The sequence below is a fragment of the Sinocyclocheilus rhinocerous genome, unplaced genomic scaffold (assembly GCF_001515625.1).
Source record: "Sinocyclocheilus rhinocerous isolate Xijiao unplaced genomic scaffold, SAMN03320098_v1.1 scaffold2524, whole genome shotgun sequence".
Classification (NCBI taxonomy): domain Eukaryota; kingdom Metazoa; phylum Chordata; class Actinopteri; order Cypriniformes; family Cyprinidae; genus Sinocyclocheilus; species Sinocyclocheilus rhinocerous.
The window spans coordinates 126214-153236 of NW_015652313.1; the positions used below are offsets into that span (position 1 = coordinate 126214).

Sequence of the window (27023 nt, forward strand, 5' to 3'; positions counted from 1 at the left end):
GTGCAGCTCCGCTGCCGAGCCATTGGTTCGTTTTTTAAGCCCTGCACGAACCAATGGCCGTGCAGTTTCACTGCGTGAATGAAATAGGTTTCAGTTCAGGAGAAAAAAGGCTTTTTTCCCATATGCCTAGACGCAGTACTCGTTCCCGTATCTCAGGGAACCGAGGTTACGTTAGTAACCAAGTACGTTTTTTCCCACAGGCTATATTCAGCCTGAACAATTAATCTTTCATAATTATTCATCGTCCATCACAACTAACTAATAAACATATCTGTACATTTATCTAAACAATTAATTTTTTTCCTATACTTCTATTTCTGTATATAGTACATTATTTAAAAAAATTTTAAAATTATATTAGTGTTATATTACATCTCGTCACGTCTGCCAGCCAATTGGGGCTGGCGTAATGTAATAGGGCTTCTGAGGAATACGCAGAAGGGGCGTATCCCATAGTGAGACACCTCACTTAATGCTATCAGAGAACCGGGGTTACGCAAGTAACCTATTGTTTTGCTTCATGTTAAAATAGTTTCGTTTACAGCTCAAAAATCGACAAAGTAACCTGCGATATTGTGTCTAAAATGTAAGTTAGTCGATATTAACTACTTGTTTATTGGAACTGTTGTGTAAAAGCAGTAACACAGTCGTGCAGTTTGTCCACCGTCAACCAGCAGCAAATAAAATGAGGTGAGATGCGCACTTTTTTTTAACAAGCTTTTCTGAGGAATACGCGGAAGGGGCGTATCCCATAGTGAGACACCTCTCGTAATGCTATCAGAGAACCGGGGTTACGCAAGTAACCTATTGTTTTTGTATGTAGTTTGTATGGTTCACTGCACATTCACATTGTAGTAATTAGAAGGTACTGGTTGTCACAATAATTATATATTGGCCAGTCTCAAGATAAAATAGTTAGGGTAAGATGGATAAGATGCCACCCTTAAGAACAATATGCATTTACTACATTATACAGCATATGAATATTTACATATTTAGTTGCCCATATTTTGAAGATATGCCATTACAGCAACACTATAAATTCAAACTGAATGATTTCACTCAGTTAGCCAACAGGTTTTAATGAAAAGCGAAGATCTTTGAAATGCACATCTAATTCATGGAATTATTAAATATACATCCACGTATTAAATTAAAAACACTAGTAACAACATGCTCCTCTGGGCCAATTGTGGGAGGGGCATTTTATCCCAAAGATATAATTTTAAGTATTCATATTTTAAGAAGAGCAACTAAGATGGGGGTCATCTTGCCTCAAGGGGTATCTTACCCTGTTTTACCCTGTTAATATTAAATATTAGTGTGTCATTGTTGTGGATTTCATTCTCTTATTAAAGGATATTTTAACATCATTTTTATGCTTTTAAAACATTCAAAATCACAAATACATAAGAGTATATGACACTTAAAGAATACATGGCTAATGCAAACATGAGGGCGATAGCCTGTTATATCCAGCTGCTTTTTGTTTGCTCCAATTATAGTTTTCTGTCATCCTCAATTAAAAACAATCATTTTGTTGCATACAATCATAAAAGCATATAATATATTGGGGCAGGGTGAAGATAACCCGTTTTTCAAGTTTTCATCTGTAAGACACAGCAACAACACTTCACAGCATCACACATGATTCTACATAATCTAGCACTCGCTTACACACGTAAACAAACACCCCGACACACCAGACGTGTGGTGTAGTTGCAAAACAAAAATACGAAAAGAAACGTAATCTATGCCAAAAGAATGCTTAATTTTTTACGACATTTAAACTTGCTATGTCTGGGAATTCAACAGTAGCCATATTCTTAGAAGCACCAATATTTGATTCTTATCTTTGATAACATTATATTTAAAACAGCTGAAGAATCTTTTTTTCTGCAAAGCAAGCTAATGGCTATGCCATTGTTGAAGGCAAGCACTTATTAAGTAGTGTGTATTCACCCATTTTTTCATGCTGAAGATTTGTAGCAGCCAAGTGCACTAGATGATTGACAATGAACACGGATTGAATGCTACATGGTTTTCTCATGGTTTTCAACAAATGAGACCACAACAGACATGGTACAGGAATACAGTGACACATCCACTCATTCACTCAATCATGAATGACAACTTGGCATACGGACAATCATTCGAGCAAGCCACAGATTACAACTGTTGAAAAGAACAATGTTTACACCTGCTTTAGCTTGTGAAGTGTGTCTACAGTCTTAGAGAAAGCATATGCCGCATATTTGCACAACACATAGTCTCACAATTATTTTACAAATGTGCCACGAATATGGCAGTTCCCAAAGAGATGTGCAGTACATGATTGACAGGATTGTGTTTTTTCTTCTTCTTCTTTTTGCAGAGCAAGCTAATGGCTATGCCATTGTTGAAGGCAATCTTATACTACATATCGACCTCCCTCAGGCCCCCTGGGACCTCGCTTTGCACTTGCATTGGCATTAGTAAAAGTGGGGCTGGTAAACTCCTTGGAGGCAGATTTGGTCTTTCCCCCGGGAGAAGTTCCCTTTGAGTGAATGTTGAGGATTCCTCCAGGTTCAACAATAGTGTTGATCACTGAGGTATTACAAAGATAAAACACCAATGGATATAGGGAAGGCCCAGAATGTGTAGTATACAGGGTCAAAGTTAAAAATCTAATGCTAATAAACTCACCCTCAAGTTGTCTCTGGACTCTTCGCAGTTCTTGGAGAATAGATGAGATTTCCTGCTTGCGAAGTAAGGAAAATTATTACAAAATAAAGAAACATCTCTGAAATGAATGTTTGGTCTTTGTAAATTACATTGGAAGGAATGTACCTTATTAGATGTTTTAAGGATGGGAACTTCATTTTCAGCATTGATTTTTGCCTCTATTTCCTCCCAAACCTCTGTCTTGTTATGAAACAGAGCTCTAAAAGAGACATTATATTTGTGGGAGTAAACAGACAAAACACCTAGACAGTATTGCCAGTTCTTTGTTTTAAAGATCTTAATAGAATCAAAAGGCATTGTGTGCCTAGGTCTATTAGCTGAACTATCTGTATATGCATAGGCGGAAATTCCAGGGGGGTCGGGGAGACAGGACCCCTCCTATCTGAGGGTTGTCCCCCCTCAAAATATGATTAAAAACCACGCTGTGTATTGTAAATACCAATGTTTTATACTTTAAATAATTGTGTAGGTAGTAAAACAACACAAACGGGGCAAAAATGCGTTTTAAGTTTAGAAACATTTTGAGTCTCCTCCTCCCTTGCCGAGATGGTCCTCACTGCAGAACACAAGATCCAGGGGGCGTGGTTGGATCCAGATCCAACTCCTCCCACCTTACATATACCTAAACCTACCCGTCTCCAACCCCCTGATCCCTAAACCTACCAATCTCCACCCCCTAGATGTGGATCCAACCACACCCCCTGGATCTTGTGTTCTGCAGTGAGAGTCTACTGCCCTTGCCTCACAGTGCTTTTGTCCAAATGCCTGCTTTCCTCCTTTACATCACCTACACACAAGTCCGGTGAGAGAGAACAAAGTCAATAGTTGTGGAACTCCAAGGCTGTCAAGGCTATTTTATTGACTTAAACATCGGATGAAGTGATTATTTTCTCTTTAATACAGATGATGCCAATGCATTTTTCAATGAGTCGCAATGTTAGCTATAATAACGTTACTTGCTTGACGGAAAGGGTTGCCAGGTTTTCACAACAAAACCCGCCCAATTGCTACTCAACACTAGCCCAAACTAACCACGTTTCGAGGGGGTCCCCCAGTAAAAATCGGGTTCCGGGGGCTAAAACACACGTTATTGGGGTCGCTTCAACCCGCGGACATGAAAAACAAACCCACGGCAACAGTGATAAAGTAGCCCAATTCCACGGGAAAACTGCGGACTTGGCAACACTGACATGACCACAACAGCTCGACGTTGTCTAATTTGGCTCAGTCTCCCAGCTGCACTAATAGTAGTAAGGCTTTCCTCTGTGCATACATTTTCTTACAAGTACAATTTTAGTTGTATTATTTGTGTCCCCTTCAAAAATTGCTCTTGAGAAATTTTATGTTTATTGTCCCCCCCAACTGTTAGACAAAATTTACGCCCCTGTGTATATGCTAGTGTAAAATTAACCTTTAGCAGATACACACATTTAAAATATATAGTCTCTGTTGTGGGAAAAATGGACCAAAAATACTGATGACTCATCCTGGACTACACAGATTTTCCTATATTCTCTAGAATGAGAATCTCCATTCCCCTAATCCGTTAGCAAGTACTTTGTAGACATGATGTAACTACAGCCTACTGATCTTTAAAAAAAAAAGAAGAAGATGATGATTAAAGAAGAAGAAGAACGAACAATCCCTTCAAGATGTCCCACCCACAGTTTGTTTTTAAATACGAAATATTTTACTTCATACTTCATTTTCTCTGCTAGTTGCTCCGTGTTCTCTCTGATAGCCTGGGAGAGCTGGGAGACTGGGTTTAACATTAGATTGTCCAGAATTACCTGCGATTAAAAAAAATCAAAGATTAAAATTAGAAATGATGTGATTGAAATTTATCTATACAGCTTCTGAGAGGCACTGCCATTGGCTATGCAGGCCATAACACCCTGAGTAAATGACTAATGGATCAGTTTATTAGTGTAATGAGCAAAGGATTTGACCAAATTTGACCTCTTCACGGTTCCAGGGACGCCGTCTGGAACTGTCATGGTCGTTCATATTTGAGTCCTGGTCTATTGGACTAGTTGAGCCTGGAGGAACCTTTTGATAGTTCAGACTTGCCTCGGGTATATGCTGTACCAGCTGCAGATTAATCAGGGATGGGAAAGCACCAGTAAGAACACGTGGACATGACAATGGCAGGTTAAATTTGATGTTAAGAGACAGATTACAATGGAGGCTTCCGGGAGTAAATCTTTGGGAAGATATCTGTATGATCATGCTAATTCAATTGTGAATAGAAAAGGGTTCTGTGTTCACAGTCAACACAGCAACTGTGATCCTTGTTTCTTCAAGATACATTTGGAAAATATTTTTAATGTGAACATAACCTGTTTTGTGAACATACAGCCTTAGGAGTGAATTTGCAAGTGAGTTTCCATGCATTAGGGAATTCCCTCATGCATATAAAAGGCAGAAGTTTAAACAACAGGTTTCGAAGCTGGACATTGGACAGTTGTTAGTACATCGATACTGGTTCACAGAGAAAGTATTTTAATTTTGGACACCACTTGGTGATAATTCAGCACCTGAGGTAACAGGAACCTCTGTAATGATGCATATGGTTTCTGCACAAAAGAGAAAATATACAACAGAACGTATGCAAGATTAAACAAAATCTTTTACCTTAGTCTTAGTCCTTTTTGGGACACAATATAATTATAATGAAGTGTACCATGGTATAGCAACCCAAGACTCCAAATCGAACAGGCTAGCTTACCTTTGACTTTAGTATTTTATCTACAAATTTTTTTCCCTCTTTGTGCTAATAAGAAGAATATAAAGATTTGCTGCATGTTCTGCTTTATATTAAAAAGGTAATGGAATGGGTTAATGTATATAATGGGATGTCATTTAACCAAGCAAGCAAATCTTAGGTGCACCTCCTCTCTGGTTGAGATAGTGGATGCAGGGGTATTGGGCATTGAGCCTGTGGAAGTGGTGGCTCCTATGCCTGACGATGTCTGGGAGTCACCATCCCCAGCAACATCATGGATTTCACGTGCAAGAATGGCAAGATCTTTGGCCAGGTCTTGACTCAGCCTAAAGGAAGTAAGTATAAATGTAAAATATAAAAATGAATCAATCACAAACCATCTTAATGCATTAGCATTTCACACCACAACAACAAAAAAGTTAAATAACCTGGCAATCTCTGCACTATGAGTAGACCAGTTCTGGAAGTGCTCATTCTGAGTTTCGTCCTCTTCCGTTTCCAAAGAGCCACATTTTAGCCTCATTTGAATGGTCTTCTGTGGTGTCTGTGTCTGAGTTGAAGCTGAGGCATGGGAGCGTTTATGTTTAGAGTTGGAATTGGTCTCAAACTCCTCCTCTGAGGTAGAGGAATAATCTGAATCCTTTTGTCTCCGGTGAGAACCTCAAATTATAAACAAAAAAGGGAAATTAACATTTCTAAACAATGTATCATGTTTGTAATTTAAAACTTCAAATTACAATATTGTCAGTAATATTGTAAAATGGCAATGTTATGCAATTCTAGTGGTCTTGTCTATAGGAACTGTAGATAGAGAACATCTCTGAGATTTAAGATAAATAAACAGAGAGGCACTCACCAGTTGTGCTACTGTGTTTAACTTGGTTAGATCGGTTACGAGTGGCGGAGTGCTTCCCTACTGATGCAACCCCTTTGCTGGTAGCCTGCCTCACTTCACTTGAAGCCTTCCTCACACTGCTATTTGCCTCTGTAGGACGGTTAGAAATGCCATGCTTGCTTGAGGTGGACTCACTGTCACTTGGAACAGTAAAGGACCCAGTGCGTTTCCGAGGCATGGCAAGAATGTCCAGTCTTGACAGTTTCTTTCCTTCAGCAGGAGTCTTACTGTGGTCGGAGCTCTGAGATGCACGGTCTGTCTCTGCACCCTCATTGTCTGAGGCCTCACCTAGTCGAGCTCGGCGGAGCATGGAGGCACGAGTTGGTCTTGGGGCTGAAAGGCTATTGGATCGGGTCAGCACCTGATGGCTTCCTTTGGTCATCTTACTGGGGTCCTCCTTCTGCAGGGGTGCAGTGAGTTTTTTGCGGCTGTTGGGTCGTGAATTTGACTCATGGTCAGAAGCCGCAGCTTCTGGCCACAGCTGTTGACCATGCTGATTATCCGAAAGGTCTAAAGAACCACGGTTACCAGCACTGCGACGAAGCTGTAGATGACGACTTAGTTCTGCTTTACTGTTATTATCAGCAGAGGCGTGATTTCTGCGTTTTTCTGATAGCCGTTCACGAGCTGTAGGTTGTCGTGCTTTGTCTTGTAAACCGGAAGATGACTTCTCTTTACGCAGATCACCTGCAGATGTGTGCTTCTTATTTGCACTGACAGGAGCATTTTTATAGCTGACCATGCTTACAGTACTGGCGGTATCAACATCTGAATCACCAGACAGGGAGTCCTCTTGTGCAGGACAGCTCCCTGTTTTTGATAGTTGACTAGATCCAGGTAACTTTTCTTCTGGTGATGTCAAATATTTCTCTGCTTCCTTAGGATATGGAAATGTATCTCGAACAGCTTCCTCAGTATCCAAGCTTCTCAAAGCAGGATGACTAGAGATATGTGGCAGTTTCTTGACTTGAATGTTATCACTTGCCCTATCTTTGGTAAAACTCTCCTGTCGAACAAATGAGGTTGAGGTCTCTTTGGTGGGCACCACATCCCTGTTATGCATCTGAAGATTTGGGGCTGATGAGTTAGGCTTCACTGGACGCCTAGACTCGTGGCCATTCAAATGTCGTATCAAGACAGTTGTTGGAGGTATCTTAGGAGAGGAGTCTCTCTCTGGCTGTGAAAGAACTGGACTTTTGGACACATCTGACTTGCATGAACCATCCTTAGAACCAATATAAAATGAGGTGGGTTTAGGAGTGGGTGTTGGCAACTCTCTTAACCCTCTGGAATGGTTTACATTTTCGTAAGGTGAATGTGTTGTAGTTCCTCTCTTTCCTTGGCTCCTTCCACTCCTATCAAGGATTGAGCTGTCATCTGAACGGCTAGTGTCACTCAGACTGTCTGGGTCCACATCATCTTGGACACATAGCCACTGAGTGCAGTCATGCTGCTGTGGTGCTCTGGAACCTTTCTCTGGTGGCTCATGGTCCATGTTTGTTTCATGCCGAATCAAGATACTGGGGGTTGTGTTCTCCAGTTTTTCTCCAGGTGGAACCTGAGGAAGTAGTCGTCTGGTCCTGGAAACTTGACTGCCCTCTGACTCCAAGATATCCAAGCTTTGACTAATCATTGATGTCGCACTGTCATCTTCAAAATGAAAAGAGTGAAAATAGTTATTAATTTGCTGGACTATTCATAAAATCAAAAATTGTATTGAAATGCTTAATTGCTCACTAGGGCTGTGCGATTAATCGAAATCGACATAAAATCGCGATTTGAGCATGCGCGATTTCTAAATCGCTTTACAGCACGATTTTCCGCTCCCCCGACCTCCCGCAGTATGCTATCCGAACCAATCAGAATGCAGCGCGCCTAAATGGAGCACGAGAACAGAACAGACCGGGCGGGCATACAAACGTAACGCCAGGTTCACACACTCCGTCTGTGGTGCGTATTTTGTCCGCGCCCATGTTAACGGATCAGAGCGTTCACACTGCACGCGATTGCAGTCCGGCAGTGTGCTCCAGGAGCGGTGCATCTGCAGCAGTCATGCTGCGATCGTTTCCGCACGGAGTCTATTTCTGCTATGCTGCATGCACAGCGCATTATTTGCAGTAAAAATTAACATGGATTGACACGGAAATTTAGTAATTACACCATAAATGCATATAATTAAAGTCTACTGTTTCACAGTCAACACATGGCTTTTTGGCTAGATTTAAAACAAGGAAAAGTGCACTTTTAGATAAACAACGCAATAATAGATGGCACTCAAGGTAGTTAAACAAAGTTATTTATTGAGTTTAAACGTGAATATGTCTATGAAAGATTGTATTACTGTACTGTGATAAAAGAGAATCACAATGCTGAAAAAGCATTTTCAGAAACAACGTTTGGATTTGAAATCAAAATAATGGATAAATGTTGTGTTTGTGGTAAACAGCCGCGGATCAGGAGCGAACTGCAAACGCGTCCTGTGCGAAAGCAAAATGAGTCCGTGCTGCTTCTGCACCGCATACACATACTGTATACTGTATACTGTATATGTCGCACAGCCCTATTGCTCACTAGTGGTTTTCAATGAATATACCTCTTTCTGCAGGTACACTTTGGGGTGGAATTCCCATTGATCCTCGAGTAGCCCCAGGATCACTGTAAGTGTCTGCTAGGCTGGCCCAGCATGAGACCCATTTAGGCCCTCCTACATCAGGATGTGCCTAAAGCCAAAAGAGTAACATCTAACAATCATAATTATTCATTAATTGTGCACTATTTTACACAGTTGGGGCAGTATTTCAGTAATGAAGGAGGGCACTGTCTGAGCAGTATGTAATTGCAATACCTGCAGTGAGATGACTTGGTCCCTACCATGGCCCTGTGATAATGTCGACATTACATCAGCTACCATACCATGGCTGTGACTCAAGAATAGTTGCTCATCTTTACCATCATCAATCACAGGCCTATAAACTCCAAGAGTCTGACCACTGTATTCTGGTGCATCTAAAACACCAAACACCTGTGAAATATGAAAAAATATGATTTATCATGTTTCTCAAACACCACTGTCTTCCATTGTTCAGACCAAATAGGTCAAACAGGTGATGCCAACCCAAACTCACACCAGCAGTTGAAACAGAAGTTGACATTTCAGACCACTCAAACAAACAGCACAATGCTTTGAAAGTGCCACAGTTTTCCACTCCTCAACTTTGCTTACTTATTGTATCTGTATAGTAAACCGGATAGGAAAAAGTATCTTAACATCTACATATTACACCTGCTATATCATTGTTAAAGTCAATCACTGACTACTCTGAATTTTGACTCTGGTATACACCAATGTATACCAAACTAATACAGTTTGTATCTTTTCCAAAGAAAAAGAAAAAAGGGTTTATCACCTGATCAATCATACTTCTAGCTTCCTCCACTTCCTTATCTTGTGACTCTGTCTCAATTGTGTAGGTACCAGCATCACTCAGACTGTCCTCCTCCTCGGTTCGCATCACCCTCGAGCCCTTAGTTTCAACACCACTAACTAACAATGGTGAAAACTGTGGTACAGGTGACCCAGCTGAGCAGAGTGGGGAGGCACTAGAAACTGGACCCCTTCCTGGGGCTTGGGAAGGGATAGAGACAGGGGAGGTTGCTGGAAGAAGAGACTGGGATAATGCAGGTAGTTGGGATGGAGAAGACGGGTATGATACAGATGAGGGTGCAGATGGCTCTGCTGGGGAGGGTAAAAGAGTGTGTGATGGGGACATCATCACAGGAGGGGCAGACATGGGAGGTGGGGAAGTCTTTCCCGTATCCTTCAAGAACTCTGCGGTAAATTCCTGAGATAGTTTGGACTTCTTGCCTACACTCCCAAAAGGCTTAATGGTGATAGCTGGTGAAGAGCGAGACGAGGTCCCTAATAGAGATGTGCTGGTCCCACCGTCTTCTGTCTTCTCTCTCTTCAGTGAGCTTGATCGCTGTGAACCTCCATGGCTTGAACCTTTCAGTGGAACAGTGATTTGCTGTGTTGGAGGAACATGCCCATGCACAGAGGCGGGCCTATCCCCATGAGTCAGACCTTTTCGTCTCTCTAGTTTGGCTTTCAATGCAGAGTAGGAGTCAGCATGCGCAGAGTTGTGGGTAAAGGACTGTGACCGCTTCTTTCTGGGATTATCATCAAAGAACTCAATAATGAAGGCCTGCTGGGTGTGAGGTTCAGGGTGAATGGGCTTAACCTCTGTCTGGGGAGGAGAAGAGGCTTCTTGAACAGGATGAACCTCGCTTTCATCAAGTTCTCCTTGATGGTGTTTGTGTGGAGAGACTGACTGAGGATGATGAAACTTTTGCATTGAGACAGACTCTTGGGACAGAACTGATTCGGGTGGTTCAGATTTCCTGGATTGAGCTGACTGGTGTGACTGTACTGATGATTGTGATTGCATGGAATGATGTGATTTGCTGCGTTGTCCTTTCATTACAGGGTCTTCTGAATCACTCTGGGTTCCATCTTCATGATGGTGTCCTATTAAGTTTAAAGATATATTTTGTATTATAGCATATATATTTTATAGTTTATATTATGGCTGTCATTCTAATGCATTAATTTAAAGCAAATAATTCTAAAGAAAATAATGTGATAAAAATTTATCTATAATAAGGAATTCTGCTAAAATCAGGACACAACATCGGGAATACAATTTAGTAGCATGTTCATTATTTTCTGAACATTGCAGCTATATACAGCACACACACACACACACACACACACACATATATATATATATATATGTGTGTGTGTGTGTGTGTATACACACTACTGTGCAAAAGTCATATTGTATTTTCAACAATAAAAACAGTTTTTAAGTCATTTATGTTTTTAAGTTAGTTCTATCTTTTGCTGTAGTGTGTCAGTGGGAAATATCAGTTTACATTACCAAACATTCTTTTTGCCATTATTAATAATCCAGTGAGATTTTTGTATGCACAAGGAATCTGACAGCAGCCAGTATGCTCAACACAGAGATCTGATCTCACCATCATCCAGTCTGTCTGGAATGACATGAAGAAACAGAACAAACTGAGACAGACTAAATCCAGAAGAACTGTGGCAACATCTCCAAGACACTTCAAGAAATCTACCTGTAAAGCTACCTGAAAAACTATGTGCAAGTGTACTAGGACAAAAAGCTGTTTTAAAAGCAAAGTGCCATCACACCAAATGTTGATTTAATTTAGTTAATAGACGTTATGGCATAATTAATATCTAATAACTAACTAATAATGGCAAAAGGAATGTTTGGTAATGTAAACTGATATTTCCTACTGACCCACTACAGCAAAAGAGAAATAACAGACTTAAAACCATTTTTTGCTGTTGAAAATACTAGTGGCCTAAGGATTTTGCACAGTAGTGTATATATATATATATATATATATATATATATGTGTGTGTGTGTGTGTGTGTGTGTGTGTGCTGTATATAGCTGCAATGTTCAGAAAATAATGAACATGCTACTAAATTGTATTCCCGATGTTGTGTCCTGATTTTAGCAGAATTCCTTATTATAGATAAATTTTTATCACATTATTTACATTATGCATCAATTTGAGTCTCACAGAAAGTGCATGTTTATGGTAGTGCAAGATGTCTCTTACCTTTGAGAGTCCGAATATGCATCGCCAAGTCACTCTTAGTGCTGTACACATCCTCACAGGGTGGCCGCCTGCACATCATACTGACATCACTCTGCACAAGCCAATCTACCACCTTGCTCTCAGCTGATAGAACCTCTGTGGGTGTGGCTACCAGAGAATTACTGGGATGCTGCTTGCTACGCTGACGAGAGGAGAACTTGGTCACATGATCCTTGATTTTAATTTTGCCTGGCATGCAGTCATCAAACTCGATAGTAAAAGAAGCATGACTCTGGACAACTGGAGGTGTAGAAATTAGAGGAATATTGGTGTCTTTGGTTGGGATATCGATTAAATCTGTTGTTGGAGACTTGGGTTGCATATTGAACTCCTTTGTTGGAATTTCAAAATAACTGGGCTCTCTGTGGTACGGGTAGGTTGATTTGGCCTGGCCGTCACGGATCTCCTGAACAGTGATGTTAAACTCATCCTCAGCTGTCTGGGCCTCCTTTGTGATGTCTGTCAAGAGACACCAATACCAAACTGTAAATATGGTAAGACAAATATCCATATCGATAACACACAAAAAGTGGCTGTAAGGGAGGACAAGTGCTTACCTGAATGACTCTCACCCGACCTTCTTACTTCATTGTGTGCTTCCTTGTTCCCAGAGTCCTCCTCACCCCACCATGATGGCTGGCCATACAATGGTGTTGGCCGAGGTACAGATGACTCTGAAGAGGAACAATTACACAGGTAAAACTCAGAAAGAGAGGGTGTATAAGGAATAAAGAGAGATGAAGAGTTGGTTACCATCCAAAGCACAATTTATTATACTCAGTGGGTAAAAAGTATGTTTTTTTGAAATATATTTCTACCTGAAATAAGTTTTTATTGAGAAATTTTTTATTATATTATTGACAATAATTAGAATTTTTTTCTCAAGTGTCACATTATACACGTTAACATAACTACAACAGAACAAACAACCAAGTGAAAGCTTTTCTAGGAATTAAATACATCACTTTAAATGTATACTAAATAAGTACTAATTAATTTAGTATTACTAAATTGTTATAATTATAATAATAATAACTAATACTATTTGTTCATCTATTATTATTACTTCCTCATGTCTTTTTTTCCATTTTTAGTTTTCTCCCAAACTATAATTTATAATTGTAACTGATAATATAATTTGTAATAAAAAATGACTTGTAGGAACATATTCACTAGTGATTTCAGACTTTCAGACACCACTGTATGTGCATGGATTTAATGAGCTTTTCAGCATTTTACTTTCCAGGTTGAGAGGTCCATGAGCTATGTGGTGCATGGTAACAGACTGCTCATTGATGGACATGTCAGTGCAGTGCCAGCAGCTGGACTAAGGCGTAAGGATTATCTTTAGGATCTGTCACTTGACCAAAAGCTCAACTGGGAGGGGTTTACAAATAAACCAGGCCACTGTACTGCAGTGTTACAGATAAACAGAGATTAACAAAGGCTGTGAAAACAGACAGAATGTTACTGACACACAAACATGGAGTACCCGCTGTACTCCATGTTACAAAACATTTTGTTTTATCTCTCTCTCACTCTTTTTTTCTCCTGACTTTGGTCATTCTTGATCACTCTCACCTGTGAGACTCTTGCGTTCAGAGCGCTCTAATTTGGACCTTTCTTCCTGCAAGTTCTGTTGCTTGCTTTCTGTAGATTTTATGCCCATTTGCAGCTGACTGGTGTACTTCTCATGCTGACACAGCAGAGGGCAGTTAACCAAAAATAATAGATATATTAATATATATTACATAAAACATAAAATAGACACATATACACACAAACAGATTAAACCATACCTTGAGGGCCTCTTCAGGGACTTTATGTTGACTCTTCTCAAGAATATACACATGTGAATGTGCTCTTAACGTTAAGTGAACATATACATTATAACTTAAATGTATACAAACGTTAATGTATACAACTCTACAAACAAGTAGATCTTAAGCAAGACCTCAAGGTTTCATGCCAAAAAACCTATAACAACTAACCAGGAAAAAGGATATCATATCCAAAACGAACAATGTCCGACAGCTTGAGGGTTATGTATGTTTGGTCTGGAATTCTCAAGTCATTCACAAAGGTCTGAAATGGAAGAAGAAAAACAAATGAAGATGTATATGTGCTTGAGATTCAGGAAGGCCAGAGTTATTATGCTTTTTCCAAAGTAGAAAATGAGAAAATGTTCCTTAGAAATGAGGAACATCACAGGAAATCTGTCAAGATTTAACAACATTCAGAGTACAGAATGTATGCTTCTGTGTTCCGCAGAAGAAAGAAATACATACAGTTACAGAAAAATATGAGGTGATATGAGTGATGACAGAATTTTTGAGTGAACTATCCCTTTAAGAAAGTTTCCTATCCTAACCATAAAACATTTGTAATTGGGACTGGTCTGGTTCAAGGGTTGATTGATCGTTTTTGTGCATCTGCAACAGTATCCCAAAGGCATATGTCCTTTACCTTTGTCCAATTATTTTCTAAACCAAGGGGGAGAGATCATCCAGTCTTTCCCAGATAACATAACAGTAGTCTGTAAATGCAGTCATGTTTTCATGCCTATATTCTGAGCTTCAGTCACATTTGCTATGTTGCTTACCCCATTTAAACTTCCAAGATCCTTGACAAGGTGTTCATCTGTGGCAGGGTTATAGTTGATAACAGCATGCTGTTTATCCACACTACGAGACTAAAGAAAGAAAAACATGTTGACATCTGACATCTTGCTTATTCTTAAACCTAACTCCATTGGAAATGGTAATGTTAGCATTGGTTGGATATTTACAATCATTAAACAAATCCCACACTTCTGCTTCGTGAATCTTACCTGTGTGTGGCTTGCAAGCACTGTGTGTAATAATCTGGCCTCACGGGGTACCACTAAAGTAACACAGTCTCCTCACAATGGGCACCAGTATGCAGCAGGCCTCACAGGAGGCACCAAATTAATATGGTGAGTTGTAGGGTGCGTCTCAATCAGCTCCCTAGTTCCCGAGCTCATGAATCAGTAGATCGTGTACACGAATTCGGGCACTGCTAAGTTCCCTAATTCACTGCACGTTGACTTTGAGACAATGATCACTCGAATTCCAGTGAGCGACATGATTACGTACAATGTCAACGGACAACATAGTAGAACGTCATCACTGGAATTAATAAACAACATGCAGGACCAATTTAATTTTTATATTATTTTTTATTCTCTTTAAACACATCATTCTGTTACATGTTCTTACAACATTTCAGCCGAATATTAATTATAAATGTTAATTAGATGTGTTCAATTCCTGTCTAGCGATGTGTGTTTATGTTGAAATATACTAAAAAACGGTTTGTCTTTTCAAATCTTCTATCGCGCGTCATTATATTATTTGAGTTGGCTCGTGTGGTTTATGTTTCACGCTTCATAAATGTGACGTTATTTCCGGTAAGGGAGCATAGTGAGTGCCGATGCTCCCTAGTTTTTGCGGTGCATTGCGGGATTTTTCAGGGAGCGAACGTTCCAGTGCACTGGAAGGATTTCGCGATTGAGACAGCCTTTAAAATGGCCGACTCCCTGATCAGTGCCCTGACTACTGAACAAGGGAGCTGACTGAGACGCACCAGTAGTCATATGTCTTTTAAGTTGAATATGAAAGTGTCAGTTGATTCCATGCACCTTTTCCTAAATGTCTGAACTGACACAATGTGGTATGGCACTGTCCAAGCTGTAAGCTAAGTACACCTGCACTGTTTACATAGTTCCTTGCATTGCCTGATTAACAGAATCCTCAACTTGTTCACTTGGTACCATAGTATGAACGGATTCTTAGGAGCAAAGCTCAACTAAATCTTAAGTAAATAGTGCATTAATATGCAGACTAATTAATGGGAGTGGTCATGTTGAATGACATCCATTATACTGGCTACACTGTGGATGGTGCAGTTCAAGGGTCTGTATGGTGACAACCATTGTGTGTTGTGGGTTGTGAACTACGTAAACTCTGCAGCTACCTCTGAAGGGCTGTAGCACAGGTCCAATCAAACTATTCCTCCCTATGGAAGGGTGCCCTATAAGGAAGACTGGCTGACCGGAACTGACAACAAATTAGAACAACCCTGACTATGATCTGCAATGCTTTACTTTACATGCAGCAAGTAAGCTACTTACAGTTAGCAGTCGATTGCTAACACACTGATTCTAGTCTGCCAATTTTCAAAACCATTCATTCAGTTTCCGAAACAAAGACACGTTTCTCAAAACATTTAACACATTTCCCGTTTTCACACATGTTCCAATTTGCTCAGTTTTCTGCAAAAATCCACACAAAAATGTCGTCATTTTGCACAGGTTTAACAATTTTCTCAATTTAGAAAACACAGACACACAATATAATTACCTCAAGAATCACAATATGAACTCAAATAGCACACATTTATCCATGTGTGAACATTAAGCAGCAAAACTGATGACACACCAGCCAGAATCTCAGAATAATATAAATAGGGTCACAGGTGATTATGTGCTTTGGAAAATGAATCCTACTAGTGGGAGACAAAGAGGAAGAGGAGAAAGGGTTGGTGTGAAAGAACATTTGTTCCTGATGAAATACAAAGCACTAGAGTTGGCTATGTTCTTCAGCATGGAATGAGCACGAGGGAAGATGGCCTACAGGCTCATCTACAGGGATTTTACACTGTTTACACATACAATATAATCACAGTACACTCAAAAAAATGAACAAGGAAGGTTGTGCACTTTACATAATATATTTATATTCAGTTTACTTATAATAATTGTCTTTGTTGACTTTAAATGTTTTTTTCTATGAAGGTCCACGTAATTATGTCTCAATTTAACTGTACAAAATCCTAACGCGTTGTCTAAACACAAACCATTTATGTTAAGTAAAAAATTCTTACATCCAGAGGGTGGCAGTATAGTGCGACGCCAACTGCCATGAAACCCCAAAGAAGAAGAAGAGCAAGACGCGTCAGACTACACGTGCGCAAAGATATTTGACTCTGCACACCTGCGTGACCCCCTGCAAAGTTTTTCTTCGATTGGTTTTGACGGTGGGACGTCTTACCTTTTCAACGGCTGGTAAAGGTAGGAGGATATTTGTTTTTACACCAGTATCGATCTTTTTTATTTGTAATAAGAGATATGTTCTTTATTTTTGGCCTGCTTTAGTTTTAGATAGTTCTAGCGTCTTAGACATGCTGAAGTTAGCATGCTAGCTTAGCCACGTGGCGCAGGTTGGTCCGCTGCATATTTCCATTATTTGGGCGAAAAGTAATAAGAGAGAGTTCATTGATTAAAGTTCTCCGTCGCTACGATGGATTTCCGTTAATTGGACCGAGTCTACGACGGATTTTTTCCGTCAATTGCAGCGTTCCTGTCTGTCCATAATGTCTTGTATTCACTTTTCATAATTTTAAGGCTGTAAATAGGTTTACATTTATCAAATAGTGTAATAAATGTTTTAATTTGAAAAGAGGAGGTGTATTCAGCCTGCTGAGGGGGATGTGATCAAAGCCTGGAGTGGATTGAAAGCACGTTCTTCTCTCTAACGTTACTCAAGGGTTCTGTTAATCACTCCGCTCGCTATCCACTCCGGGTTTTCCATTCCCGCTCACGGAAAAACTGCTCCGTGTTCACTCCATTTTAAAAGTTATACTAGTATGTTTATTTTTTATATCATGAACGCCTGAACGCAACATTTATAATGCTATATGTAATGTTTTGGAAATTATTCTACACGTTTAATAAATAGAATTACACAATGTCAAAATGTATACCTGAAGTGTGTAACTTCCCTTTCATTTTTCTGACTAACGTTTAAGTTGTCGAGGGTTCTGTTGATCACTCCGCTCGGTATCCACTCCGGGTTTTCCATTCCCGCTCACGGAAAAACTGCTCCGTGTTCACTCTATTTTAAAAGTTATACTAGTAGGTTTATTTTTTATATCATGAACGCAACATCTATAATGCTATATGTAATGTTTTGGAAATTATTCTACACGTTTAATAAATAGATTTACACAATGTCAAAATGTATACCTGAAGTGTGTAACTTCCCTTTCATTTTTCTGGCTGTAGCGTTTAAGTTGTTGTAAGTTTTTGACTCTACTAAAGCATAAAAATACAATAATATGTTTGCAGATATATTTAAGAAACGTACTAAGTTAACACTTGTTAATTTGAAAAACAATGCTAGTCATTCTCCGTTGAAACTGCAATACTAAGTTCAACCACTAGGTGTCCATCTGACTAAAACTAAAATCTGCTGTCAAAATTAACAGTGGTTAATACTTGGTTTGAAACTTGTTTTTTTCCAATTTGTTGTGATACTTTATAATAAAAATTACAAAGTGTGATTATTTTATTGGTTTGTAGTTTTTCAGTTCAGATTAATTCAATTAAACAAAATCTTTATCAAATTGTTTTGTTTGTTTTCATCCTTTGCAATTTTTCAGGTCCTTAATGAAAGGTGTGTTTTGTGTTCCTGCCAAGGTGCTTTACTCACAATAGGTAAGATCTGCAACATCTACTAATGTAAATACTGTTTCTTGCGTGACCATTTCATTTGTTAGTTCTGAGTAGCTTGTTTCTGTTTGTATCCTGTTTACTTTTAATTATCAGTAGCAATTGATCAGAGACAAACCCATGATTGCAGAGTTCACTGATGGCCAGGACGGTTCACTGTGCCTGAGGTATAAACTGCTTCTTAAAACATCCATAATCAATGTTATATAATGCATCAAATGACAGTGTGAAAGAATTATAGAATACTGTAACATATGGTCTTTTTACTAAAATTTTAGTATACACCAATAACAGGTTGTTTGTGAACATTATTTAAAGGTGGAAGCAGAATTTCTGAGGATTACCACTGTTCCCCTCGTCACAACGTTTTTTGCACAACTTGACCACCACGCTGATCAGCTCATCAGAGTGCTGAAGAAGACAGGTGGATCTAAAGGAAAGAAAATTAACCTCACCTTTGCCCCGACTGCACCGGTGTAGTTTACTTCTTTGTAGAACACATTTAGGAATAAGTAAATTTTGTCTAGTCTGTGTTGCCATTTGTCAGAAACCAATAACATCTGCAAATGCACCCCATATGATAAAAATTTCTTTGATTGTGTTTCACAAAGCTTCTGAGATTAACAGCACATTTTTTCCCTTTAAACAAATTGCTATTTCGTATTTACACTACACACTATGGATAAATAACCAGAATTTTGAGGAAACTGATGTACTGACGTTCAAAAGGACCAATCAAAGTTACAAGCAACAGAAAGAACAGAACTACTCTTATTGCATAGTACCACCAACACACTGATCATTCACTCTGCAGTTTCCCAAAAAGCTTCCCTTTTCACTCTTTCTCTATTTGAGAGTAGGCCTGTCGCGATGGTCAATATATATCGACTTATCGCACGATATATGTAAATGAGCGCGATCATTTTTGGTGCTGCGATATTGCCACTGATCATTTTCTATAATTATAAATGGATTATTCTAATTTTTACATAATGAATACCATTGTGCTGCCTCTGTCATCTCCTCTGCTCTCTGTGGCGGAGATGGGGACAGGGCTCAGGCGCGGCTGCACACACACACACACAGAGCGGAAAGTGTCAGGTAATGCAAGCCGCAAGCTTTAGCTCCAATATGGGAACATTTTGAATCGCGAACTTCTTGCAGGGCACCATTTCACGTGTGATCCTGCATTATTTCCTTATCACTTCTTGCGTGCGTTTGGTTATGAAACATAGTTTGCGGACCAGACAGAGTTGCCTGCGATACTTTCTACTGTGAAGTCATGCAGTGTCTGAGCTCCTGTCGCCGATCATCGTGCAGTATGAACACAGCAGACATACAGATGCCTCATCAGTGTGAAATGGCGCACACATTCCTTATCACTTCTCGCGTGCGTTTGGTTATGAAACATAGTTTGCGGACCAGACAGAGTTGTCTGCGATACTTTCTACTGTGAAGTCATGCAGGGTCTGAGCTCCTGTCGCCGATCATCGTGCAGTATGAACACAGCAGACATACAGATGCCTCATCAGTGTGAAATGGCGCACACACGGTTAGCGTAACTTGCTATATAGCCAAAGAAATTATTATATGTGGTCAAGCTCAAATATGACCCCATTTATGAGCTTGACCAAACACTAAATAACTGCTGACCATTAATGTTACTTTGTTTTGTCCTAGTTCTTGTTACTGTGCACTTTCTTTGTTAACAAAGGTGTTTATTTATTTTTATCTATTATAAGATATATTTGTTCACATTTCTCATTCCAGTATCTAAATATTCTTAAGATAAAATGTTCTTTGTTCTTTGAAAGCGTGTACTTGCATTATTATGCTATTTTATCATTATACTGTCATTATGAAATCAGTGGCATAAAATGGTCTTAAAATGGCAATTTCATTTATCGCAATTAATTTTGGTGCAATATATCGCACAACAAAAAGTAGTTATCGTGACAGCCCTACTTGAGTGTACTCTAATTGACTAATTGCATAATCATTGATAATGTTTGTATAAGTAAATGGTCATTGTACATGTGCTTACTTTTTATAGTTAAAGTTTCACCCATTTCACATAATTATAGAAGTGTAATAGGTTTGTAGTATGTATGTTGATGCTGCTTTTTTTCTATTTAGAATGAAACCGTTGAAAAGAAGAGGGAGTGCCTCCTCAGGGCACTTTGTATCTAAATGGAGATCCAAGCAGTCTCTTCAAAGAGTATCTGGTAGGTAATACTAACAATTACTGCAGCAGTAACGGTATCCTAGGGCTTTTAAGAATATCACAATATCCATTTAACATTGTGGGATATGGCTTGTAGGAATGGCTATTTTGGTCTAGACCAAAATTCACGTTTCTGATAATCTTAAAAATTGAAAAATTATAATCTTATAAAAGTAGAATTTATGGCAGAGCTGCTATATTAGATGGCATCAGATCATACAGGTGTACTTAATAAAGTGGCCAGTGAGTGTACAAATTGTGAGGAATCAGTTTGGACCAAAAGTTAGTAATCAAGCACTATTTTAAAACATTTACGGAGAAAACTGCAATGCAAATGAGCTCTTTGGAATTATGTAATTGGCTGGTGATTTCATTGTTGTCCTTTTTTGTGTGTGGAAAGGATTCAGATGGCTGTGCTGCCCAGAGGGACCTTGAACAAGTTGTCTTTGGCATCTACAGCATTAATGCTGAGGGAGGTGATGCCACCACCACTCCAGTTGATGTTGGAATAGTGATTGAGGGTGTTGAAGTGCTTCACGACTTGGGAGACATCGCTTCTGCATGTGCACTCTTAATGGGTGTCATATATGCAATGAACCTCAGTTATCCTCAGGAACTCAAAACGTTCTTTGAGGTGCTTCAGAAAATCTTCCTCCAGCTGGATGCTACCAGACTCTCAACCAAGGTACAGATGCTTAAAAACAAACTGTATGAGTGAACCAACATTGAGCGTGTGGCGTTTAACATGAAGGCCTGAAAACTGACACTTGAAACCATTTAATTGAAAAACACTTAAGTTTATATACCTTTTTTTTTCTTCTTTTTTTTCTCCGGCCAATCCGTGATCAGCAGAGTTTACACGTCACGTTTTGGTAACGGTACGGTACGCTTGGAACCCCAACCGAGGTGGTACTAAAAAAAGTACCAGGTACTGTACCCAGTGGAAAACCCCCCAAAAGTGAACCGTACCGAGCCGTACCGTGCCGTACCATGCAGTGGAAAAGCGCCATTAGATGAGAGTACTTTCACTATTCTATGTACAGTAAATACTGTAGCACATGTTGTACACCCTCAGACTCATAACTGTTTTGAACTGTTTGAATCTTTTCTAGCGCATTTCATCTACTGTAAGATCTCTTTACAGTAGTGTAATGAAAGTAAACTTTTCTTAAAGCTTATTGCTGAATTTAACTGTATTTGCACCCCTCTATTTATGCTGCATACTGTAATAGACTTTGACTTGCAAAATGATTCCTGGTTCCCAAAAGAAGCAACAATTAGTGTTTGCTAGTCCATATAACATAACTGACTTTAGTTGGTTAAACTCAAACGTCTCTTGTTGAGCAAAAATGAGTGATAATAGTTGGCTTGAGTCAAAAATATTATTTCTCCCTAAAACAACCCCATTAAGTTAGATAACCTTGAAATATTTGTTTTCAACTTTCATAATTAAATTTTCTGTAAGATCTCTTTACAGTAGTGTAATGAAAGTAAACTTTTCTTAAAGCTTATTGCTGAATTTAACTGTATTTGCACCCCTCTATTTATGCTGCATACTGTAATAGACTTTGACTTGCAAAATGATTCCTGGTTCCCAAAAGAAGCAACAATTAGTATTTTTTAAATCAAATATCAGACACAGAGATACAATGAATATATGCATATATTCCTGGATACAACTCATTAAAAGCATAAATGCATTAACACCAGATATAAATTCAAAGCAAACAGGTTTCCAGAAACAGCAACAACTTTTGCACATACGAATGCCTTAATGAGTTTACTTTAAATTGTTTCATTATTAGAAGGTGTTCTTTCTGTCCCTAGAAGAGGAGAATCATCAGGGCCAGACTTGGGCTAAAATTCAGCCCATCTGGCTCACACGTTCCCCCATAAACATTTTGCTGGCTTAGGGCAATTGGAATAAATAAATGATTTATTATTAAATAAAGGACGGAAACAAATAATAGATATTTTTGATTATACTGCAAATGCATTTAACAATATGAATATTCCTTAATATTACAAGCTCTTAATTACTGAATTAATATTTACATACTGGTAAAAAATGTATAGCCTGAATGCACTGTAAGTCGCTTTGGATAAAAGCGTCTGCTAAATGCATAAATTATTATTATTAAATTATTAATATTTTACTTCAATTAAAGTTTATTAGAACTATTAAATTCTCATTTGTAGTTGCCCTAATGAAAAGCTATTGTAATTCTTGAATCCAGAATTAACTGTAGCATTAGTAAGATCATGAATCAGGCAAAAACTATGCTCCTCATTACTATGGTTTTATGGTTTCTATAACAACAACAAATGAAGAAGAAAACTATGGTATTTGTACTGAAAAATATTTTAAGCACATGAAACTAAAACAACCTCTATAAAAGTGACTTATTGCCTTTATATTACCCAATATTTAATATATGTATCCTATACTAATAGTGACATTAATAATAAATACCATAATTCCATATTTGTTAGTAACTGCATGGTAAATAGTGGTGCTGTGTGGACTGAAATGCTTGTATTTGTTATTGTTGACATATAATGTTATAAGTGTCGTGTGTCGAATTCAAATGGTTTAAGCATTGGTTATCACTTTAATGCAGTGGCGAAAGCGGCAAGCTCGTCAGCGTTGTGGGGGTGACACCAGTCCGGTCCAGCTGTTCTCACTCAATGTGCGGGTTAATCAGGTAGCGCCATTTCATTGACTTTTGGTGTTTGTTTCCCATGTGCTCCAGTAAAGCTGTGGCAATTAAAAGATACCCACAACACTAGTTGCGGGTATATAAACAGGTTAAAGCACAACTGGGAAAAACCAATCAATCAAGGTCTACTTTTCCTTTCCTCAACAGCCAATCACAGGCTCCCTCCATCTTTGGGTCCTGGGGCTTCTGCCCCGCCTAGCACTTACGTTAACCCGGTCCTGACCAATAGTATATGACACAACACAAAGTACTACAGCTGTAGTGCAAGCTTTGTAGACCATTTTCTCTGTTTCTTACAGAAGATGATGTTTATATTCAATATTCAACATATTATTTTGCAGAATTATTTGTACTTATACTTGCTAGGCAACAGTTCCTGGTTCACAAATGTGGCTAAGACATGCTTTTTTTACATTTCAATGGAAGGGCAAATGAAAATCCTACCTGCAGCATTAGCTCGCAGTCCTCCCGGCCAACAAAGATCATTTCCCGTGGCAGACGGTGACGAGTACCAGAGCTGCTGACCAGGAACCACGATGTCACGCTCATCTTTGTTTCTCAGAGAAACCCCTTTGCATCCTGTGACATAAAACAGAAAAACAAGACATGAAATACTGTATGTTTGATGAGGAGAAATTTTATTTAATACTTTAATATCATAGGGAGAACACAGTCAAGTAAACTCCTAAGTCATGTCAAATTACATGAGTTTATGATGTCATATTATATTAGTATGAATCAAACACTAATAGGTTAAAGGATAGGACAGTGCAGAAATTTCATTTAGCTTATTGTGTTAATGTCCATAAGGACATATTTCACATTATTTAGTTTTTGAGAAGTGAACTATATAAATAAAATTGGACCCAATCAAAATGTACCACAGTTCATTATAACACCAAGGTTAAATTCAATGCAGGGCAATTATTAGCCAAAACCACGTATTTACACCCTTAATGATCTTTTTGACCCATACTCAACAAAAAATCTGAGTCTATTCTACATGAAAACCTTAGCTATTACAGGTTAATTTCATGAAAGTATTGAAATAAAATCCATCCTCATCTGTAATAAGCTGGGAATTAACCATCATATCTCCATGTTCCATTATACCAGCGAATGACAAAAGAATTGTGCGAAATGAAAGATAGATTTTAGACAGCACTGAGTGATCTGGTAAATCTACCACATGTAATTAATTCAGTTAAGGCGTTAAGAATTCACCCTAATTAAAACTGTGAGCATAGTCATTATTTAATCCTCACAATTGTGCAGGACTTCATGTACCCCAAGACAGAGCTATAGAGATAACGTGTTCTTGTTTTAACTGAAGTTCGGTTTGTGCAGATGTTCTCCAAAAACTGGATGCCTAACTGTTGCATATTTGCTGACAGTGTTAAACACATTATTAGATAAGACAGCTGTCTAGACATGTTACGTCTGAATAATATTTTTAAGAGGATTTTTCTTGAAAAAGTAGCCTACCTGTTTTACTTTTACTTTTAGTCATTTAGCAGACGCTTTTATCCAAAGCGACTTACAAATAAGACATTGACAACATTAATACAACTGTAACTAAAACTAAAATAGATAACTAATACAAATCAAACTACATTAGTTTATCAGTAATCCTAAAAAAATAACACTGAGCCAAACACACATGCTAAAATAACAACAACTTACTGACACATAGTAAGAAATGGTTATAAAAAACTGAAACCGAAGTGAAACAAGTAGTAGGAAAGAGGAGAAATCCAGTTTTATAATAATGAGAGAGGGGGGAAAGCTCGTAATTTAGATTTACACTGCATATATATATATATATATATGCCACAGACACATACATAGTTGATAGATGAATTTGGACAGAACACACTTTGATATTTCAGCAGGCCTGCACAGATAGCCTAATTCATCTTTCATCTGTTCGTGTCAGAGACTACAAAACCGTAGAATCAAACATTCTCGTCATTCACGCACAAATCGACATTTTCATTGTTAATTGGACAACATGCAAGTATAGTTTTGTGTATTTTATGTCACATTTGCAATAAATCGGGCCTATGTCTGCTTCATACGATCGTCATAATTGACTCAACAGCAGTGAGCAGCAATGATTTGGTGATGGAGTGATCAGCTGCTGTCGCACCAGCACAGAGAGACGCCTTCTGCTGTCTTTCTCTCTCTCTCTCTCTCTCTATATTTACATCAGATATCAATGTGACATCAGTAGCCTATGCATGAACCAAATCCACGAATTCACAGATATTTTGTCATATTGATTATCATGGCTGAATCTTAACATTCGATTTGAAATTATAGGCGTAATTTAATCGCTTATCAAACTGCTCAGTACAAAGAAATGGTACGTGTTAAATGACACGTAGCAAAAACATTACCCTTCTAGTGTGAAATGTGATAAATCTAGAGCGAATCTGGCTTTTTATCTTCAGCCCCTGATGATGCTGAATATCCTCCGACCTTACCTACAATACTCCAGATGCACTGATCTCTCCCAGATAAACAAAAGAAATGTCCCCTTCCGCAATACGATAGGCGCTTCCCCGACTACACGATGTTATTTTGCGAAATCCAGTTAAAAGATCTTCGATTCTCATCAGTGTTGTGGTTCCATGTAGACTACACCCTCTCCCGTTAGAGACACAGATGATGCTGTCATGGCATCTGCGTCCAGCGCCGCCACCGGTGAATTTCTACAGCGGAATACTGCAACACCACTGAACCACCAATCATCCGAGTCGGTATCCAGAATGAAGACACTGGCTTTTTCATTGGATCCAGAGGGGGAAATGAAATGAAATAAATAAATAATATTTTATTTTAATAATATGTGCTGGGGAAAAAATGAAAAGGTCTATATAGTCAAATGAAGAAGGAACGAGCTGTTGGTTGTGATTAGTTATTGACACTGCACTGACAGGTTTAAAGTAAAAAATATATATTTTGAATTAATTTTTTTATTGCTACCTTCATATTTGCCTTCAACCTAATTTTTCAGTGCATATTTCAATGTGATTATGAATTTTTTATAGATTTTTCGCATGCAATGCATTGGAGATACTTTAAAAAAGTAAAGGTATAACGTTTTTTAGACATTAAAATAGAATCGTCAAAATGTAATACTACTTTGACCAGGGACGCGGGAAGTAGGGGTGCTGAGGGGGCTGCAGCACCCACTGTTTTCACATGGTTGCAAATGCAACGGCAAGTTTGTTCATTTAAATTTATTCAGTTTTAGCATTTAATAATTTATTTGTAATGATCTCTGTAATGTAAATTGTAAGTGGGCTATAATAAACCCATGTTTATCTTTATAAACATGATTAATTTAACTTGTGATGTTTTCTATATGTGATGATTAGCCTAATCCTCATGAACACGTGACGCTAGCGCATGAACTATACAGAATGCGAACAAGATTAACTTTAATACAAGGAGATAATGGCGCAAAAGCGAATATCAGATTTTTTTAAATGCCCATCCCA

The 27023-nt window shown here is 38.6% G+C and overlaps 2 protein-coding genes and 1 long non-coding RNA gene across 10 annotated transcripts in view; 2 read left to right on the forward strand and 1 right to left on the reverse strand.

The window, feature by feature from the left end:
• Positions 1-5800, forward strand: part of LOC107714794 (pleckstrin homology domain-containing family G member 3-like) — a 100299-nt gene extending 94499 nt beyond the window's left edge. For all 4 annotated transcript variants that reach the window (XM_016520764.1, XM_016520766.1, XM_016520765.1 and 1 more), the window contains one exon: positions 5790-5800. The gene's annotated coding sequence lies outside the window, so the exon portion shown is untranslated. The remainder of the gene's footprint in view (positions 1-5789) is intronic.
• On the reverse strand, positions 2359-26261 carry LOC107714793 (centrosomal protein of 170 kDa protein B-like). Of its 4 annotated transcripts, XM_016520759.1 has the most exons (20): positions 26004-26261; positions 23962-24096; positions 14644-14733; positions 14048-14126; positions 13841-13899; positions 13623-13737; positions 12599-12715; positions 12003-12500; positions 9752-10869; positions 9190-9366; positions 8938-9064; positions 6306-7994; positions 5878-6109; positions 5616-5775; positions 5262-5300; positions 4684-4815; positions 4426-4514; positions 2830-2923; positions 2686-2737; positions 2359-2586 (listed from the first exon to the last, which is right to left on the reverse strand). In XM_016520759.1, exons 2-20 carry the CDS (start codon positions 24064-24066, stop codon positions 2411-2413), a joined length of 5148 nt encoding a protein of 1715 aa, XP_016376245.1. In that variant the 5' UTR covers positions 24067-24096; positions 26004-26261; the 3' UTR covers positions 2359-2410. The 4 variants fall into 4 exon arrangements, with proteins under 4 accessions (XP_016376245.1, XP_016376246.1, XP_016376247.1 ...); XM_016520760.1 differs by lacking the exon at positions 5262-5300; XM_016520761.1 differs by lacking the exons at positions 4684-4815; positions 5262-5300.
• Positions 17037-21619, forward strand: LOC107714795 (uncharacterized). 2 transcript variants are annotated; one of them, XR_001637020.1, is made up of 6 exons: positions 17037-17133; positions 18504-18558; positions 18670-18740; positions 18892-19047; positions 20710-20798; positions 21198-21619. It is a non-coding gene; the product is annotated as an uncharacterized LOC107714795 (long non-coding RNA). The 2 variants fall into 2 exon arrangements; XR_001637021.1 differs by having other exon boundaries at positions 18673-18740.
• Positions 26262-27023: the final 762 nt, after the last annotated feature.

What these genes read in the sequence shown, in the direction of transcription:
- LOC107714793 (XM_016520759.1), bottom strand. Translation starts at nt 24,066, where the DNA reads ATGAGCGTGACATCGTGGTTCCTGGTCAGCAGCTCTGGTACTCGTCAC. An exon ending in AGAGGTTCCTGTTACCTCAG is followed by an intron (nt 4,816 to 5,261) that starts GTGCTGAATTAT and finishes ATTAATCTGCAG; the next exon opens with CTGGTACAGCATATACCCGA. An exon ending in TCCTTAAAACATCTAATAAG is followed by an intron (nt 2,738 to 2,829) that starts GTACATTCCTTC and finishes CTTCGCAAGCAG; the next exon opens with GAAATCTCATCTATTCTCCA.